The sequence below is a fragment of the Erithacus rubecula genome (genome assembly GCF_903797595.1).
Source record: "Erithacus rubecula genome assembly, chromosome: 1".
NCBI lineage: Eukaryota > Metazoa > Chordata > Aves > Passeriformes > Muscicapidae > Erithacus > Erithacus rubecula.
In genome coordinates, this window is record NC_136658.1 from 24,670,879 (window position 1) to 24,691,458 (window position 20,580).

General features: G+C 44.4%; 1 protein-coding gene across 4 annotated transcripts; it reads left to right on the plus strand.

Moving 5' to 3' along the window:
• The first annotated feature begins 3,067 nt into the window (after positions 1-3,067).
• CTC1 (CST telomere replication complex component 1) lies at positions 3,068-18,952 on the plus strand. 4 transcript variants are annotated; one of them, XM_079305297.1, is made up of 24 exons: positions 3,068-3,256; positions 3,337-3,476; positions 4,943-5,189; positions 6,079-6,275; positions 7,868-8,012; positions 8,396-8,698; positions 8,864-8,992; positions 9,627-9,853; positions 11,329-11,500; positions 11,586-11,786; positions 12,021-12,147; positions 12,307-12,421; positions 12,750-13,212; positions 13,543-13,632; positions 13,917-14,060; positions 14,367-14,437; positions 15,209-15,318; positions 15,652-15,817; positions 16,040-16,126; positions 16,211-16,370; positions 16,842-16,906; positions 17,104-17,266; positions 17,408-17,534; positions 18,460-18,952. In XM_079305297.1, exons 1-24 carry the CDS (start codon positions 3,236-3,238, stop codon positions 18,618-18,620), a joined length of 3,831 nt encoding a protein of 1,276 aa, XP_079161423.1. In that variant the 5' UTR covers positions 3,068-3,235; the 3' UTR covers positions 18,621-18,952. The 4 variants fall into 4 exon arrangements, with proteins under 4 accessions (XP_079161423.1, XP_079161424.1, XP_079161426.1 ...); XM_079305298.1 differs by lacking the exon at positions 3,068-3,256 and having other exon boundaries at positions 3,353-3,476; positions 4,231-5,189; XM_079305300.1 differs by lacking the exon at positions 3,068-3,256 and having other exon boundaries at positions 3,466-3,711.
• Positions 18,953-20,580: the final 1,628 nt, after the last annotated feature.

A 20,580-nucleotide genomic window follows, 5' to 3' on the forward strand; every position in this document is an offset into this window, starting at 1 on the left:
CTGCCCCTGGCTTTGGAAGAATGAGGGCCAGACCCAGGGAAGATATTCAATTATCTCCCTTTAAGTTAATGTTTGGAATTCCTTATCCTTGCAATTCTCAGCCTAGTGGGGGGATAGAGATAAGTGATGTGTATTTAAAACATTATGTGTCTCGGGTACTGTCTCTTGTGAAATCTCTTCGACAGGAGGCTCAGCTGGCACAGACCCTGTCTTTGGACTTTGCTGTTCACAACATCCAGCCCGGAGATTGGGTCCTAGTTAAGGAGTATAAAGAAGCACCGCTGGTGGTGAAGTGGCGTGGACCTTTCCAGGTGTTGCTGACCACAGAAACAGCCGTCAAGACAGCTGAACACAGGTGGACCCAGCACACTCGGGTCAAGGTCTCTAAGGCCCCAGAGATTTGGACATCTCAGCTGGAGGAGAAGGATGGGAAGCCGCGACTGACACTCCGCAGGGGCGGACTGGAGCAGTAGCAAGTGTGTTGACATCGAGGGAAGCCTCGTGTGCCTACCCACGGACTGCCTGCTGAAATAAGTTTGTGTGGGCATCCCACCTCTCGAATCTCCAGTCACGGGGGGGCCAGTCCTTTGCTGTCACTGTTTTCCTTTACATTAAGCTGTTTCTGTGCCTTCACTCACCACAGGTGCAGAAGACAACATGAAAGTAAAAATTAGGTTAGGGAATTACATAACCCAGTTAGAATGTTTCTCTTAGTGATCTTACCTTTATACTGTCAGTTAGGATGGGGCCAGGAATGGGAAAATAAGTTTTTAACCTTAGGAGAAGAAGTAGCAAAAACCTTTAACCTTAGCAATTGCTGGGTCTGTGGGGGGCCAGGAGGATCTGAAAACTGGCCATGGGTGGCCAGCCCAGTCGAACCTAAATGGTGGGTTAGCACCCTGAGTGAAGTCCATAATGGAACAGGATTCTGGGATGAAGAAGGAAGTCCATGGCGGCTTCATTCTTCTGAAAGAGGCACTTATTGTCTAAATAGAACAGGAAGCATATACGTGGGGAAAAGACTTTAGCTTTGGGTTTAGATTGTTGGACCCCCAAATGCCTTCCTTATGATTGTTCCAGATATCAGGGCAGATGGAATCAAACTCATGTTAAGCTCTCAAGTGGTAGCTGGGTAAAGTGTTCCTACCATACTTACCAGAAAGATTTGGAAGGCTGTAAAGCAGTGGAGAGGGATAAGTTTTTTGACTTCTTATTTTTAAGCTGCCCCTGAGATAATTCCACAAGTAGGACACATGTTGTTTGTGACTATCAGTGGAAGTGGCAACACCGGAATGGAACTCGAACTCTTTTTAGCAGGTTCTGGTCCCAATCTAATAAAACAGATCTGGGATGTAACTGCAGCTGGAAACCTCATGTGGGAGCATGGAAGTGCAAATACTGTGATTCTTATGGTGGGGCAACTATTCTTGGGGGACCACTAGGCCCAGGAAGCAAGCTGTATTTTGACCCCCCAGTAGATCATGAAAATTGAGAAGGTCCCTTTGCCAACGGGACGTGGGCTTTAAAGAGGCATTACGGATTTGTGGCCAATATGCCTATTGCAGGTTACCCCCAAACTGGTCAGGAATATGTTATGTGGGGTATATCAGACCTCTGTTCTTTCTGCTACCACAAGTTCAGGGAAACCAGTTAGGAATCAAGGTATATGATGATCTAATCAGGGAAAAGCGGTCAATTGATGTATCCTTGGCTGGGGGGAGCACCCAAAAGTGGGGTAATGATGAGTGGCCACCTGAACAAATCATACAACACTATGGCCCAGCCACTTGGAATCCTAGTGAATTAATATCAGGTGCCAGAGAACCCATTTATAATTTAAATTGGATAATTAGGTTACAAGCTGTCTTTGAAATAGTAAGTAACCAGACAGCTACAGCTCTTGACCTTCTTGCTGACCAATCTACTCAGATGAGAAATGCAATATTTCAACACCGGATGGTATTAGACTACTTATTAGCAGAAAGGGGGTGTGTGTGGCAAATTAAATGACTCAAACTGCTGTTTGCAAATAGATGACAATGGAAAGGTGGTGAAACAAATAGCAAAAGGAATAAGAAAGTTAGCTCATGTACCTGTCCAAACATGGAAAGGATGGGAATGGGACATGTTTTCATGGCTACCTGGTGGACTGTGGGTTAAACAACTGCTTTTTTCTTCTTATGTGCTGTAGCAACTCTAATCTTTTACCATGCATGATCCCTTGCTTAATACAACTTATTCAACATGTGATCAAGGGGACGCAGGTTATAGCCATGCCTACTGACCCAGAGATGGCTACAAAAGGACAGAAATTGATGTCATTGCAAATAATTGCAAAACCAAAAAGGACACAAGAACAAGAAATTAAGACAATGATAGCTAAAGTTTGTAAAGACAATTACTAAAAATAAAAGAGGAGGGATTGAGAGGAATGTTACATTTGTCTTTACAAACAAACTGTAGATCTGTTGGTAGGTAAAGTTAGCACCTATAGATAAAAGAAACAATGGGAGGGATTACACTGATTGATGAATGGAAAAAGAGATTTGCCTTTACAAACAAACTGTAGGTTTGCTGGTAAATAAAATTGGGTTACAGAAGATGAAAGAAGCAACGGGGAGGGGGAAAACTGAATTCTACAAGAATTAAAAATTAAAAGGGAGGGTTATACATTAGAGGGGAATGTCAGGTGTCAGGCGTTCCGGGAAGTCTGTGCCTCTCGAGTACCTCAGCCAATGGGGAAAGAGAGAGGGAAAAGCGGCCGGGAAGTTAGGATAAAAAGGGAGGCTGCGTCCTCCAAAATTTGAGAGATTCCAGGGGAATGCCCCATGGCCTCTCCCTTTATATAATAAGCAAAATAAAGCAAATATTAATAAAGCAAAAAGGACTCCTCTGTCTCCTTTTTGGACATAAACCTCTGGTGTTTGTGGGTTAATTTCCTTTACACCGGTAATCGATTTGTGATCTCCCTCCGTTCCTGTCTCAACCCGCGAACCTTTCGCTTTGATCTCCCTCCCCTGCCCACCTGCGGAAGGGAGTGGTATAGCGGCGCCGGTGGGCGCCCGGCACCGGCCCAGGACCATCCCACACGGCCCCGGAGCCGTTCCTCGCCCCGCAGCCCGCCTGGAAGGGGCGGGAGCAGCCGGCGAGCGGCGGCGATTGGGCGGAGGGCAAGGAGGGGGCGGGGCAAGGAGGGGGCGTCGCCGCGGCAACGGCGCGAACCGCGCGGGCTGTCATGGCGGCGCTCGGTGCGGCGGTGAGTGACGGGCCCGGCCGCTCCGCTCCCTCCCCGCCGCACGCCGTTGAGACCGTGCTTCGCTCCTTTCCCCCCCGCAGGAGCAACGCTGGCTACGGGCGGCTCGGGACTTCGTTCGCCGGGCGCTCCCGGGGCCAGACGGGCAGGAGCCAGCAGCGCTGGAGGCGGTGCTGCGATGCCTGCGGAGCGCGGGCGGCGGGACGCTGCCGGTCGGCTACAGGTGACGGCGGGGAGTAGGGAGGGGACGGGAGGGGTTGAGTCCGATGCCCGCGCGCGGCCCTCCCGGGAGCTCGGCGGGACTCGTTCCTGCTCCGTTCCCGCCCCGGATGCCGGCTGTGGGAGCGGTGGTGGCGATCAGGGGTAACCTGCAGGGGTAACCGCGCGCGTTTCTTTGGCTTCGACGCGCCCCCGGCCGCCCTTGCGGTGTGATTAAGCCCCGTATCCGCCTGTCTGCGGTGGGTAGAGCGCGTAACCAAAGCGGGGCATCTCGCCGAGGCGAGCTGCTGCACTGTACAGCGTTTGCACGGCAGCTTCCCGCTTGGACCCTGCTGGTTCGCACAGGAAGATGTTCCTGGGCATGGTCTGCGAACCTATTGGCCAGCTGAGCTCAGCGTTCGAGAGTGCGCCCTTAAAAAAGGTGAATCTAGGATAACATGGTCCATATTTTAGTTGATAAGAGGCTTTTGGGTGCTCATCATCATGAAAAACACGCAGCTTATTGAGATATATCCATATTGGAAGGCTTGGCTTGTCTGGATCTGTTTCTTTTTTCAGATCGTGGGAGAATTAAAATCTCTGGAATGCACAGTTTAGGGAGAAAAGGTCAGCTGGAATTGATTAGGTATTTGTGACCTTTAATTAAAGGTTAATAAATGTAGGGGTTGATCTTTCACACCAGCTAAACCTATCTCATTTGAGCCATATTTTTTTCTGTGTATTTTATGACATTTAAAGACACTTCAATTTATATTCAGGAGAATCTATAAAGAAGAGTTGAAAGTACTTGGTATTTTTCTCCTGTGAGGCTAGTGGTCTGTTTGTGAACAGTGTGCTACATCCACAGCTAAGCATCAAGTTCTGGAGCACAAGGAGAGAGTCTGCTTGCTTCTGTATGTGATAACCATGAGCCAGTGTCCTGTACTTCTGGTTTCTCTCAAAAAGCACTCAGCACATTTGACAAAAACATGAGCAGTGCTGTGCTTTTGTGTATTACAGGTACCATATTATTCCTGGTGATGCTCTGTTTCTGAAGGTGGAGCAGTTTCAACTAATCCCCTATTCATTTTTCAGCAAAATGCACAGCATAAGTACCTGCATTAATTGGCATCTTCTGAGTAATTTTTCTGTATCTAATTACTATTTGTTGCTGTTCAGATCCACCACTTATCTGCAGTAGTTTCTTGCATTCAGCTTTTGATCCCTGACTAATCAAGCAAAACTCTTCAAATTCACACCCTTTGAATTTGATTATGTTCTGCTACTGAGCAAATAGGTATTTTGAATAGAGCTCCAGTTTCACAACCTAAAAGTGTCAGTGAAGCTCACTGCAAACCAGTACCAAAATTGCAGGCTGGAGAACAGCCTGTTCTGGCTCTTTCAGTGTTGATATTAGGGTACTTTGTAAACTGAGTTCTTCATGCATTCTGCTATATTCTTGCACTTTTTTTCTTGTTTTTTTTTTTCCAGTTTCATCTCCATCTCTGACCTACAGCATCAGCAACACATAGCATGCTGCAGCCACCTGAGCTGGAGCACTAATGAATTTAAGGAATGGTCTCATCAAGGACAAGGTGCTTTACCCATGCAGAACACTTTGCCAAGGACTTACCTGATCCTGGTTGGCTATTTAGCAGATGGAAGGCAAGAAGACAAAGAAAAGCTGGTAGATGGTTGCCTTTATGTGAAGGACAATACTGGGATAATTCCATGTGAGGTATGTCCTCGGTCTGAGGGATTCTCAGAAGTGTTTATTCGCACTTCTGGGGCAGTGTCACAAACCATCAGGGGCTTCAGGTGTTCTGCCAGAGTCTAGTGAAGGAAGTAACACTCTGTGACAGGCAGGGAAACAGCAAGCTTATATCCTGGGCAGAGGACAGAACATGGGAAATGTGCCATCGTTAGGAGAAGAAATATTGAATGTACTGACATGGAGAAAAAGTCAGTACAATTCTGTTATATTCACCACAGTACAAGGTGGCCTGGGATACCTTCCCACTCTTTGCTGAATTCCAGCTAGTGGAGCAGAAATAACTTTCTGGAGAGTTGTACTGCATGTTCAGTGATGCATTGATGACCTACTTTCAGGAAATAATAGTTTGCATGACAGTTGACTTAAAAGCCCCCTGAAGGTAATTGCAAGTTGAGTGGAGGTAACAAATAACCCCTTGAGTGGTGATGACAGAGCACTGAAGTTGTGCTTTCCAAGGACACAAAGTCTAGGAAAAAGTTATATTGGTAAAAACTTCTAACTGAAAACACAGGGACAAAAGAAAGCAGGCAAGAATTTTAGAAAAATAGTCTAAAATAACTAAGCCTTGAAGTGAATTATCATCTTTCTGTGAGGTTGTGACTATAACCAAGAAGTGCTAGCTGTAGAGCTCAGCAAGTCTGATCCAGATTTGCATCTGGAAGGACAGAAGTTCTCAGTGCAAGGTAAGGGAGTGGGCAGGAAACACTGCTGTCATTTAGTAATGAAGCCCAGTAGTAGGACAAGAGTTTGTGATGCAGGTGGAAGGGTGTGTTGATAATGAACACTGTAAGTAGTGCTGAGAAAACAAACTGAAATTCATCTCAAGCATCAATCTCGTTATCTTTTGGTTTAGCTCTTGCACTTTGAACTGGAGTGGCTGGAGTCACTGTTTGTCTTCCCAAGCTGGTCATATATACCACAGACAGACCAGAGTGCAGCAGGGTACTTGGAAATCCTGGTGGATCCAGTGCCAGTAAATGCCCCCAAGGAAGTACTTTACAGCATTCCAGTCACCTCCCCAGTGTCAGCTGAGCCACTGCTTGCCTCCAGGTAAACACCTGCTGTGCCAAACTTCATCATAGCACTGTTGCTTTGACTTGGCAGGTAACATGAAGAGCACTTGATTTAGAAAGAGAGAAATTCTATTTCTGCCATGTGGAAGCATAGCAGCAAGTGGTGGAAGTAAAGGTTATACAACAAAGCCACTTTTCTTTAATAATCTGTTTGCCAGGAGTTTATTGGAAGTTTTTATTCTGTAATTTGAAAAAATAAGGCAAATTATAAGTATTTCAAGATGTAATTGAAATTATAGAAAGAGTATTAGAACAGTGTTGATTCAGCCATCTTCGAGACTAAAATTCACTCTTGATTAGTTCAACTTTTTTTTTTAACTTCCAGTGAACCAAAAGTATAATTGAACGTAATCAGTAGTCCTGTATTGTATTATGATGTTAATATGTGCCACTAGTCAAGTTCTTACCCGATTACTGAGATAAAAGTGCCAGTGAAATGTCAACTGGGAGAAGTACCTGTGCTTTAGCTGACAGTATGTGAAAATGAGTCAATGGAATTGAAAATCTTACTAAGTTGATAATTTCAAGTCATGGTAGATCATGTTTTACCTTCTCGAGTAGAAAATTCTTGGTGTAATTTAATTGCAATGAAATGTCACTAATTGTGGTGCTTTAGTTTCTTTTTAGTTATCTTTTGTTTTGATTTGGTTTATCTGCTTCTAAGAAAGTAATTTTAAGCTTAAGTGTTTGATTTAGCTCAAGGGACCTTTCTAAACAAACTATTTCCGTATTTCAGTGTATGTTCTCAGGCCTTTAACATAAAGCTCCTTTGTTACTAACTGATACCTGACCGATTTTCCATGTTACAACAAAAAATGTTACAGTGAGGTGCTGGTACTACTGTGTGTCTACTACTGATTGGGATTTTTTTAAAGTCTTGAAGTTAGATAATTGTTTAGATGTTTAGGAATCAAGGCTGGTTTTGTTCAGAGTAAGTGGGATGGTTATATTCAAGTCCAGTAGGAACTGAATGAAAGTTGCCAACATAAATTTTTTTGAAATTCTTTTAAAATCTTTTGAAATGTAAGTTTGAAGCAATAAATAGGATTGATTCAAGAAATACCATCTCTCTCACATCTCATCTGCTTTCAGTTTTGCTGCTCTTTCACTCTGCGTCAAGTTTGTTAGAAAGACTTCATTGTTGCTTTCAGGCCTCTTGTTTATAGGCTTAGAGCTTCCACAGTGTCATGTTCCATGGACCTACAAATCTGAGTTCTGTTTTCTGCAGAAGAATTGCTTGTGACTTTTTTCTTCTCCTTTAGGCCAAAAATTAGTTTCTTGTTTGTGATAAAGTTTTTCATAACCTGGCTGTTGTCATGGAGTGTGTGAATTTGTTCTTCTGTTCCTTCTGTCTTCAAATACTAAAATGTCAAAGGGATTTAGTTTAGAAAAGGTAAAGTACAAATTTTATAGCCAAATACTGTTTTGAAAACCTCTCTGAGAAACTGACCATATTACTTTGCTGGATCCCTTATTCCCAGCAAGTACATGCTGCATATTTTACTTTTGGGATACTTTTGAGCTTCCTTTCATCTCTGGATTTCAGTTGCCTCTTCAATTGCTCTCTAGGATTCCGTGTAAGAAAAGATCAAAGTTTACTGTAGCAGGGGAATTGACCAGACTCGGGCCTCTCCTTTGTATTAACCACAAGACATTCTTCTTTCTGTTTCTGAAGTGCTTTGCCTCGGCTGTTTGTGTCCCTGTGCTGGTGCAAGTAAGTCCTTGGAATTTTGCTCACAAATTCACTGTCTGGATCTATATATGTGCTAGCTGATTAATTCTTTGAAGCTTGCCATTGATTTCCCAATTTATTATTATTATTTATTCTTCATTTTAATAGTGATATCTTTTTAATTGCACCCAGTGTAAAATAGTCTTGGTATGTGGGAAGTCTAGTTCTGTGCCCTGCAGAAATACAATCCTTCTCCCTCATGCAATTGCAGTGTCCCTGAATGTCTTGTAGATACAGCCTTTTTGCTAAAAGTGTGAGGCAATCGTCTGGGTGGAAAAGGGTTTTTTGGGTGGGATTATTTAGGTCAGGAAGAACCTTTTTCACTGGAGTTTATGCTGATGTTGCTTTTGGTTTCTCTGCTCTAGAAACCCAGCCAGCTGCTGTGGCATCGTGTCCTCCAGCTGGGTCATGAGTACACAATCACAGGCTTGAGCATGTCCAGCCTGAAGAAATCTGGACAAATGGTGTTTGTCACCAGTGTTTCTTCCTGCCTTCTGCCTTACTGTGCAGAGCAAGTGAGGGAGCAGCCACTGAACAGTGCTTGGCAAGGAGAATCCAGTCTGTCTTCTTCTCCTGAGACTGCTGAGCACCTCAGTTGCTCCTTGCAGCTGGGGGCTGAAGAAGAGAGGCCAAGGTCAACCAAAGAGTCCAAGATCATCTCCTATGTGGTAAGGATTCATAGGCTTAGCCTTTGCCCACTCGTGCACTGGGGTTTCAGCTCCTGGCCTGCAGCGAACATTATTTTCATTGTGAATATGTTTTCTTACTCAGGCCCATAAGTCTCTTGTATTTTGGGACTCTGTCCTCTTACTTTCTGTTTGCTTTCTGTTTAGGGATTTATCACCAAAATACTCAATGTCCAAGCTGGTCTGTTTTTACTGGATAACCAAGTCTGCTTGTGCCTTGCTTACCAGCCACTGCTGAACTCTGCAAGGGGACTCCGACCAGGAGCCTGTGTGGAGGTAAGTTGAAATTTGCAAGGTCATGAAGTATTCAGCGAAAATGGCTCAGGCCCTGGGGATGGCTTATGAGTGTGTGAGTCAACAGAAGGCTACAGGAACATGGAAATTATTTCAGTAAGTATCTGGAATAAAACTGGAGATCTTACTGCCTAGACTCAGTCATGGGAATTGATGTGGTTATTATCTGATTCCTCCCGAAACTGTTCTTGGTGCCTCAGGCCTGATTATAGACAATCCAGTACAGAAAGGATTTAAGGTGTGGTAGTGTCATTGTAGAGCTAGGAGGTGGCAAAAGAGCACAGCAACACAGGCTTCCTCTGTAAAGCAGAAGAAGCACATTATTGCAGAATTGGTTTACAGAACCAAGGACAGAACCAAGCCCATTAGTCCAAGGAAGGCAACACCTCTTGTAAACATGCCTTTACCAAAACATCATGTTCCTCACTCTCCCGTTCACAACACCAGGTGCTAATCTTTGTTATTAATTCTTTCCCTTCTGTTTTCCTTTGTGTTGCTTGGGAAAACTCAAACTGTGTTTTTCCCTGATTCTCACCAGTATCCACAGGGTAACAGCTCTGGGGAGTAGTGGCAGACTGGCTATCTCTTCTTTTACACTCTGTGTCTATGTACCTAGCTCATCGACGTCCACCTCCTGCAGAAGCCTCTGGTGTCCTTCCCTTACACTGTACTTGGTGCTTGCCTGAGCACCACGGTTGTGCTGAGGAGTTTTTCAAGGCTCAGCACCTCCTATCAGCCACTGGCCTCTTCAGGAAATCTCTGCTTACAGCTGCTCTTCCACTTCAATCTTGGAATGCCACTGTACCTCTGGTTGGTGAGCCTCCTGGAGACATTTGAGGAGAGGTGAGGACAATTATGAAGTCAGGCTATGCTTAAATGTACTTTGTAGTTTACCTGGATGTCTTTTAGACAAAAGGATTACAAAATTACTGTGCTTGAATACTACAAGCAGCAATTGCTTCTGGTTTATTGGCCTGAGTAAGCCATTTATCCAGACTTCACATCATGTCCAGTTGCTTGTTACCTCACAGTTGCTCTCATGACAAAAGCCAGTGCATTTTTCAAGTGCAGGTAAGGTAAAGGTCTTGGGAGGCTGCAGTGCTTCAGAACATTCTACTCACATAATCCTACCTGGAATACTTTGACCTGAAATAAACAAGCACCGTAGGGGTGTCTGCCTACCAATGTTGTTTGCTTGGGAGATCAAGGTGGGCACTGAGGCTGAAGCTGGAAACTGGTGCTATAACTACCATCACAACTGATATAAAGGCTCTTGTGTCCTGTCTGTGCACAGAAGCAGCAGCAGCTGCTCAGCATAGACCTTTGAGATATTCTGGGAGTTGCCAGGAGTGAGATCATTTGTTTGAGAGTCTCTGTCTTGGCAGATTCTCCCACCCAAGTCTTCAAGATGGCTTCCTGCTCTCCCTGATGCTGTTCTCTGTTCACAGGATAGCTGTGGACCAGTTTCTGGGTTTACTTTTAGCTTCTGTTAGTAAAAATATTTGTGTTTGTTCTGAAGAAGTTATGGCTGATCATTGTCACTGCTGCCTTGGACTTTAAAGTATATACATTTTGCTCTCAGTCAAGTAGTAGTTTATAGAATGCTCAGTGTTCCTGTGCTTTACTGGCACTGTGGAATTTTGACAATCTACCAATCAAATGGCTTCAGTTTTGCATTGGGAATTATGCTAGCTATAAGTTTCAGATTTTATTATCTTTTCCACTTTCTTTAAATGTGATTGCTCAGTCCTGGTATTGCTTAAAAAATTGTTCCAGTGAGTGCTGTCTCTTCATTTGAGTTCACTTTCTGTCATATTTTGGTTGGTGGTGTGATCACTTTCAGACTTTCAAAAGCAGTAAGCTAGACTTACGAAATTAATTCTACATGAGGAAAATATTGGAATAAGAATAGTCTGTGGTTGTTTCTGACTTGTGGGTTTTTTGCATTCTGTGAAAGAAAGCCAAATGTACCTAACATGAGTAATTGTATCAAGCCCAGCCAAAAGGCATGGAGATCCATTTGTGTGGCTTAGAGGGAGATTATCTTCATGACATTTGTTTTTCTGGCCATTTGAGTTTTGAGATTTTGCCAGTCTGTCCATTTCTGTGGATTTTCCTGTTCCTTGTCTGCCCAACATAATTTGCATCAGCCTTAAAAACTCTATTTCTTAACCACTTCATGGTTTTTGTGATCTCTTTAGTTCTTGTCCTGTACAGCATATTCACTCAAAACAAGCAGGAGTCCCGGACTTAGATGCAAAACTCAGTAAAATGCAAGGACTGCTTGTGCTTTTAATGGTCATAATTCTTTTTTTCAGGTTCTCTTGTTTTATTGGGCGCCGTCGACTGCTCAGCTCTATGCACCAAAACCCTGGAGCTGCTGAAAAGTTCCTTGTCCCCCTTCTGCAAACTATAGTGCCAGACAGAGAGGAAGCAAGAGATATTTATGAAGAAATTCTATCAAAAATACACCAGTGTCCCCTGCAGAAAGTGAGTAGATGTTCTTTGAGCTCTTTCCTGTTTGTCTGATGGAAAAAAACTCAGCTGATTTGTTCTTTCTCTCTTTTGTTCAAAGTATTTGACTCTGAGCCCTCCATGCCAGGCCCCATCTCTGTCTGCAGTTCGCTGCATGGCAGAACAGAAGAGCTGGGAAGGCTTCAGTCCATCACAGTTGCTTTCCCCCTTGGAGGCACAGCATATGGGCACCCAGGAGCTGAATCGCAGACTGGCCTGGTCCTACTGCACACTCTCACCAATAAGTTTCCAACCCCGAGTGGTAAGTGCCTTGTTCTCTTTCCTGTCTCTGCCTTGAGAGCTCCTGGTTCTCATCATACCTTCCAGCACCCTGTCCAGTGCATGCCTCTGCCTCCTGTAAGGGTGGAACACTGCTTTTCTCATTGTGGTATGTTGAAAACAGACTGAATTTGAGCTGCTGCTACAAACACTTTGATTTATGCCTTTCAAAGATCAGAGATGTATGATACTCTTTGAGACTTCCTTTCTGTTGTAGATACTCCTGGGTGTGCTGAGGGTGTCCTCCAGGAGCAGTTCCCTCCAGCTGCAGGACAAGAGCAGCACACTTCCCTGTGTGATCTCCCATAAGGATGGTAGCCCCTTTGCCCAAACTGCTGTCATAGGTATGTCTCACTAAACTGTATTTGGGTGCTGAGCTTTTGCCCTTCTACCTTCTGAACTGTCGCTGCCTGACCTTGTGACTTTAAAATGAGGGTATTTACCTTATTGATTTTTTGTTCTCTTTTTATTTAGCTCAGCTCTTTTCTCTGATGTGTTGGCAGGATCACTCTTGCAGGTGGAAAACTACCAGATTGTAGTGGAGAGATTCCTTAAGACTGATTTTCCCTCATGGGAACACTTAGAAAATCTGGAGCATGTGAGAGAGAAAAAAACCAGGTGAGTCCCTTTATTCAGTGTGCAGGTAAATCATCACTTCCAGTTCCATGAGTATTTTGGACTACAGTAAGCCTTCTTACCAACACAGGATTTTGGTGCCAAAGCAACTGTTCTTTGCTATTTCCATAAAAAGAGCTCCTCAGCAACAAAGCCAGCTTTAGTTCAGAGTACATGCAGCCTGGGAGCTGCCCTCCACTTCAGTCTTTCCCACTGCTCCTGCTGAGTACCTGTAAGGCACTCACCAGATGTGTTCTTCCCATATAAGCATTTGTTTTGGACAGCCACATGTCAGGAACAGGAAGTTTCACTGTTACCATTGTCATTTCAGTGTCTATGTACAGTTCTACTTTGAGGATGTCCAGGTTCTCTACACTGCTGAAGGACAAATCCAGAAAGGCCTTAGGAGTGGAAGCAGCTCCTCTTTGAGGAAGAAGAAAGATGGCAGCACAACATCTGTGCTGGAAATTCCAGAGGCAAAAATGCTGAAATTGGAGGATCCCAAGGCAGATACTGGCAGAGATGAGAACTGTCAGGGGGACCAGAGGAGCACCAGAACAATGAGCTGTGTATCTCGCCTATTCTTGGTTACCCAGAAGGAAGGTCTCATGTCACGCAATTACCAACTGCCCGCAGAAGAAGCAGAGGAAGCAAAGGAGCTGCAGCGCAGTTTCCAAGCCACAGTGCTGTGGCTGGGCAGACCACGGCTCTGGAGCCACCCCAGAGAAATTTGGAATCTATCAGAGCTGGAAGAGACGGGCTGTGATGGAAAAGAGAGTGTGATGCAGCAAGAAGTGAGGCAGCTTTGGGATGTGGTTTGATAAGTAGAGGAGCTGGCTCCTCAGTGAGCCTGTGTGGTAATTTAGTATCAAGGGGAAGGTATTTTTTGTGTTGGGTACAGTTGTGTTTTTGCACTGGCAAATTCCTTCTTGCATCCCATGCAAGTATCATCTCCTCTCTGTCACCTTCCTGTAAGAGCATCTGCCTTCTCTTGCTCTTGGTGATGCTAACCTTACTTCTCAATCAAGACATCCTCTGGGCTGGGTTCGCTGTCTTTACTGTATTTTTCATTCCATACCTAACAGTTCTCATCAGCGTCTCTGTCTCGTCCCTTCCCCCAGCAGGCACTACTGCTCTTTATGGAGAAGTCTCTGCGATGGTTTCCATTCCTGCACGTGGATGGACTGTATCGCTTTGTTGTGCCCTGCTGCTCGGTAAGAGAGAAATTGTCGTGCTGTATTCTCTTGGACACTTTTACTGAACTGCATGTGGGAGTCAAAGGAGTCAGTGGGTGGCTAAGCTGGTTTTGAGGTTTGGAATTTCCTTCTCTTTCCAAGAAACTGATTTCATTCTGTGTTTGATTAAAATTCTCAGAGCTCTGAGTTCAGTGGGATTTTTCTGTTGTTCTGTAAACCGTTGTTCTTCACTTTTCCCCTATTTAACTTTTATCTCCTTCCTTCTAATAGTCTTCTGTCTTGCCTTATCACTCTTACCTTAGGACTTGGAAGTGTTTGACAAGCTCTGTTTTCCACCTGTGTCAGCAATGTTCCTGAGCAGGCAATCCTGCCCACTGTGCCTGCCTGTCCAAGATAGCTGGCACTTACAGCATGAGACCTGGATCTCCTCTCTGCCTGAGAACCAGGTATGCAGTGCTTTATTGCACAGGGCTTTCACAGGCTCCTTGTACATCTCTCCAGAACTAGCTAGAAAATTATCACTACAGAGTATCTTGTTGATGAGACTGTTCTGCTCTAAGTTCCATCAGAGGCTGCTGCTGGGTTTCATATTTTCCTGCTTCAGAATTCTTCTAGAGAGGAAGCATGAGTTTCTTGACGTAGCTCTGAGTATGCAGAGCTTGTCTTTTCTGCTGTGGAGCTTGTCTTCTCTGCTCTGGTTGGGATGCCTGTAAACAGCAAACCATCTAAGGTTGTGTCTCCCTCACTTTTAGCTGACAGACATGTCAGTGCTGACAGGCATGGACCAGACAACTGCCTCCATTCCAGAAGTGCTTAGCAGCAGGTACGTTGGTTGCCCCAAATTTCAAGCAACTGTGTCTTAGGGAATGGCTCTGTGGTAATTCTATTGGGAAGTCCTGAATTAAATTGTGATTAAATATCCACCCTAGGAATATGGTTTAAAGAACCTGTGTGAAAGTAGTTCAGACTTCTCCCATCCTGGAGTTTGAAGATAAAGGGATTGTAGGTGACAAAACTGCAAAATGGTGTCTAGAAAATGGTTCAGCTACTTCTGGTGTGGACTAAGTCCCAAGGGTGTCTGCCAAATTCCTGTCAGAAGTGGAAGCAAGCACAGCAGGAAAAATCAGACTGAATGTATAGGACTTTTTTTGATTTGTTTTAGATTATTTTAGTGTACCTTGCTCAAATAAATATTAAGCTTTTCTGTTCAAAGCATGTTCAGTCTGGGGTGATACGCATGTACACTGGATTTTTCATCAGTGCTTTATGAAAAACTGTTTTCTTTGCTTGGTTTTTTCCTCTAATTCAGAAAAACAATTAGGAGTTTAGCAGATAGGAAGGTTCTAATGCCTCACCCTTTGTCTTCACTGCTGAGTCTGAAGCAACAGAAAGCAAGCTAAAGGGCCTCTTGTTCCTGGGAGGGGTTGGCTGCAGCAAGCTGCCCTCAGTCCAATGGCTCAGGTGGTCAAGGGCAGGTTCCCCAGAAACTGGGCTTACTTAACCAACAGTGCTGTGCCTTGTGGCAGTCTTGAAGTTAGGCCTTCTTCCATTCCCTTTGTCTTCAGGCAGGACAAAAATCCTGGTCTGCTCTCAGTTTCACAGGTTCCCTTGTTTCTTTCTGTGGTGAGATCATGGAGAGGACCTTGTGTGCCTCTCCCAAGAATGAAAAGCCACCTGTGATCCTTGGCCTTCCAAAGCAGAAAGGTAAGATTGTGGTACCCTGTTGAGAGGTAACAAATTGGTTCTTGTTTCTTTCTGTTTCAGAGCCAATGCACTTAGCTAACTGTGCTACTGTGTCTGGGAATAGTGGGAGTACACCAGGATGTTGCATCCTGTTGCATATCAAAGGGCTTGGAAACTGCACACTGTGTATGTGTAGATGGGAATGGGAATGCAGTACCCAGAAAACCTGGGAGGTGAAACAGTGCTGGCCTCATTGTAATGGGAGGAAAAACCCATCTAGCAGGCCCAGCTCAGTGACAGCCATGCTGCCTGTGTGAGTGAGCTCATGGTTTATGTGGTTCTGTGCCTCCTCAGGGACTCTGCTGTCCAGGGATCAAAGCGTGAAGCTCAGTGTCTCAGCTGCTTCAGGCTCCCCTCTTGTGATGGACATTTACATTACTGCCACCTACCTGCAGCATCTCTGGGGTTTGCTACCTGGAGCCAAGTTCCTCTTCCAGAATTTGGAACGCAAGATCTCAAGGTGCTTCTGTCTTTAGAACTCTGATCTCTCTTACTGTCTTGAAACCATCTCTTAATCTGTGGATTTTTCTCATCCCTTGTCCAAACCTTCATGTTTCCCAATCCCTTACCGTAAATTATTTTCCTACCAGGTAACAAATGAAGATCAGCCCAGCCATCTCAAGAAAACTTGAGTGTTTGGTTTCTGTGAGCTCTTTCTGATGTCTGCTTTTTCATATTGCAGATTCCATAATGTTTATTGCACATACATTGCCTCCAGCTGTGTGAGCATTGTATCTCTGCCAGCTTCTCACCTACCTTTTCCTTCTAGGTAAGTGTTGAGCCTGGTCTCATGTTACAGTGTCCCAAGAAAGGCTTCTGTGTTCCAGTCTTCTCAAATTCCTATTTCTTCTAGTCTTGCAGGAGAAGCCTCATCCCCCTCACTAGTGTTTCTATCCAGTTTGAGACCTCAGCTGCAAAACCTGGCCCAGGCCCGGATTTTATGCCACATTTCCTGTGTACTGACTGTGTACCTGCAATGGATTTGCTCACTTTGCAGCTGCATTTTCAAACAGGTATTCAACCTTCCACAAACATAATTTGTGAGAGGTCTTGAAGATTTTTTACTCTCACACATCCTTTGCTACCATGTAGAAGAAATGAGAGTTCCTATCTCAATTGCAAACCCTCTTTTCCAGTGTCTGAGAAGGACTTGCATATTAGAAAGAGAGCAATGATAACTGATTAGAAGTATGTATCTGATGCCAGGCAGGCTGGAAGATAGGACTGGGGGTGAAGTGAGGACATTGAGGAGGACAGTCCTACTCTGTTAATGTTCTGCTCTTCTCATGTTCGCTACTATTGGGGATCAGCACTTTGCAGCAGGTGATTTTTCTCCCTATATACACTTCTCCCAGGATACTCACTGGAAGTGAATTTCTTTACATCTTTGCATACTTGATTAGGGAAGGGTTAAAATAAGCAGTGGCCCTTCCCTTTCTCACTTACACCATCCATACATAGCTGTAACTTTGTTCTTCCTTCAGGGGCGGTGCACCCGACACAATCCTCCATGTCCCTCACAAACAGGAGTGAGGCAAGCCAGTGCACGGTAAGTGCTGCAGGGATTGGGTGTGGGAAGAGGTGGGGACAAATTACCATAAACAGGAGGGGGAATATCATATCAAGGATGGGATGGAGTTAGCACATCTGAGATGTTTTACTGAGAGCTGTTGTCTGGGGAATGACCCTTGAGCCACACATTGTCCTGCCTTCCCTCTGATCCCAGCCTGCCTGCTCTCTGCACAGGTTGCTGGTGGAGGATGGAACAGGTGAAGCTGTGGTGCTGTGCAGGAATGAACATGTGGCAGCAGTGCTAGGCCTGAGCCTTCTTGAGTGGGAAGCTGTGCAGAACTGTGTGCAGAGCAGGGGCAGCGTGTGCATTCAGCATGGGGAAGCTCCTGGAACAGGGGTAAGTGGGTTATTCCAGCAGCATTTGCAGTTTGCTGGACTCAAGTCTCAGCTGGGCAGGATTTCCCTTTGCTCTGAGTGTTCCAGAGCTTCTGTGCCTCCCTCTGAACACTCCTTGGCAACACACTCTTTCCTTTCTCAGTGTCCAGAGGAACTTGAGGATCTTGTTGCTTGTTACCTAAGGAATCTGTGCAGGAGTCCTCTCATATGTCGGCCTATCCTGTTGGATTTCAGCCTAGACAGGAAGCCCTCCAAGATCTTGCAGCCTGGTGAGCAAGAACTACTGGCTTTTTTAATACTTAGTGTGGGAAGGAAGGGAGGAGGCATCTCACCAGCCTGGTGAAGGAGAGGTGCTTTCACTGCCCACAAAGCAGGATCTTTGAAGGATTTTCTTGGGATTTTGATTTTTGTATTGCAGAACTAAGTTGTGTCTTGGTAGATCCATGGCTATAGAAATAGAGAAAAGGTATTATGGAAATCACTAGAACAACATACATTAATTTTTCTACTTCACACAGAAATATAAAACTGTTTTTGAGAAAGACTCCCACTTCTTGTCTGGGACAGGAATCTGATCAGGCAGTTATTCTGCAAATCTCTCAAATCATGTGGGTTTTGACTTTAGATAGGATAGCATGTAGGGTCAGTAGTAGGCCTGGAAATCCTCACCTGGAAATCAACACTGAAGTGTTTTGAATTCATGAGTGCTGAGGTTCAAGCTCATGCTGCAACAACTATGCAGTTGCTGTGTTAAGGGGACATTCTTCACACCAATTCTTCACACTGTTTGCACAAGTATCTAGTGCTTAAATTTGAGTCCAGGTACTGCAGGGGTTGATTTGCTAAGCTCACCAGAGAATGCTCTGCAGTGGAGACTGTTTCTGTCTGTCATGTACACTTCTGTAAAGGCAGGTTGGTAATACTGATAGAAGGTACAAAACTCAGTGCATCAGCTCTGTGCGCACATAATTCACAACGTTTCACAGTGTAGAATGTCTGTTTCCTCTAAGTTCAGAGTGGTACTGATAAAATGCATTCATCTGCCTATATGCTGGAATCATTCATCATGCTGTCCTTTTGAGGTTTAGCAGCTGCTGCAAGACCTTCCCTCTCTCAGCAGCTTCTGCAGCTGTGGGCTAGAGCAGAGCCAGAGCCCTGTACTGAGTTGTTACCTGTTGTATCCTTCTCCTGCAGCTCCCCTGCAGCTGCGGAATTTTCACTGTGGTGAAACAGAGTTCGTGTCACAAGTAAAGCCTCGTCTGAGCCTGCTGTGCCTGAAGGTGGAGGAAGTGGGACAAGATGTCTTACACTACCTGAACAGCCAGAGGATGAGCAGGACATCCAGTTCCTTCTGAGTGGGAGCCACTGCTAAATATCTCTCCCAATGGGAGAGGAATTATGCAAATACCTGCTGGGATCAGGAGCTTTTTTAACCTCCTTTGCAGCGGGAGCACGAGCCTGTGAGCACAGGGTGAAGCGTGCAGTCAGCAGCTGCTGTGAGTTGTGGATTTTCTGAATGGTCACTCTGGGGCATTGTCAACCAGTGATACTGGGCTGCCTTTTGGAAGAGAGATGTTCAGTGCTTCCTATGTGACAGCTCTTGCCTTGGGCTTAGGGAACACACTGTGTGCATTTTGTGTGGTAGTAGTATCTACTAAATACAGCTATGAAAATATTGCTTAAAGAACACTGTATCTGTTTTAGTATCTACTTTAGTTTACAGGTTTATTTGCTATATTAACAAAACTGTACAGTTCCCACAGGGTATGGTCTTTTTAACCTAACTGAAATTATTAAAATTACATTTTTAAATCATCTCCTTCAAGAAGAGAAGGGAAGTGAGTAAGCTGCTGTTTAGAGACTGCATCATAGTACTAAATGATAAGATTATTTGGGCATTGTTTTGCAGTTTATGGACAGCAATCTCAACTTTAGGTGGGGCTGGTAAGAAGAGGCAGGCACTGAGCTGTGATACAGGTAGTGGGTTTATTGAGCATGAGTGAAGTATCTTCCCTCTCAAGGCCTGCTGTCCACTTCTGAAACCAAAGTTTGAGTGGCACAAGACCTGATAGATGCCACATTCAGTAAAGTTCTGAGACTCCATCCTAAAAGGTTGCCAAAATAGCTTAAAGCAGAAGTTTCTGCATATGTTGCTGTGACAGCCTTATTTTCTGTAGGTGCTTTCTGCAAAACAGAAAATATTTTACTAAAGCTTACTCTCCACCCTCTGGAAAGAAAACAAAACAAAAAAAGCCCAACCCAGAATAAACTATCTCAGCCTGAGGACAATGTTGACTGTAAGTGATAAGACAAAGATCCAATCTGGTTAAAAAGTGTAACTGAAAGTAGTCCTGTAATATGAATAACACAGTAACAGAAATAGGAAGTACCAGATAACACTTACTTAAAAAATAAAAAGGAAAATTAGGCTCTATTGTTTTATCTGGGTTTAATAACTTTGCTTCTGAATTTGCACCTTCCAGTAGTATCTTACTAGTCTCCTTTTCCTCCTCATACTGTATGTTAGTTTTCTGTCTGGTGTCTACTTATCTGTTCCTCTTTTATTTCACATTAAAAATGCAGTCATCAGTCCTCATACAGGACTTTAGATGTTGTTTGTCTTTGCCACGATATTCCAAGCTTGCTGGCTAGTTCTCTATCCCATCAGTGTTCTGTCATTCACACCTTTTTCAGAGGGGAGTTTGATTTTAGCATTCCGAGAAGATGAAGAAGATAAACTGGCTCTCTTGTATACAGTTTTATTAATACAGACAGAGAATCACAAGCAAAGAGATGGATGAATCAAATATTTTTGGGAGGGGAGTTCAGTTTTGCTTGCCTTTAGTACTCTGAAGGAGCGGTTCTCAGCTGTATTGTGGGAAACCCTTTTCCTGTTTGTGTCTGAACTGCCCATGATGAGAGTTCTGGTCACTGTGTTAGATCAGACAAGGGAAACATCTTGTTCTGCAATCAGAACTCTTCCTTGATACAATTCTCCTTATCACATTCCTTATTCTCTTTGTGAAGCCAAACAAAGGGCACTGTTCTTGGTGTAGGTAAGAAGTAATAACACAGGAAAAATCAGCTAATTTCATGTTTGTGCTACTGTGTGCTCTGGAACTGGCAGGAACTGTTAAAAGTCCTCAGCCCCAGAGGGAGGAAAGGCTGAAGTGAGTCCTGCAATCAGTGTAGCTGTAATAACTGTTCTGTGTTCCTTTCAGCTGATTTTCTTTAGCTCATCCTTTCACTTCCAGGTCCTATCACCCAGAGCCAAAGCTGATGAATACTGAAGGCAGCTGTCCTGTGCTTTGGCTG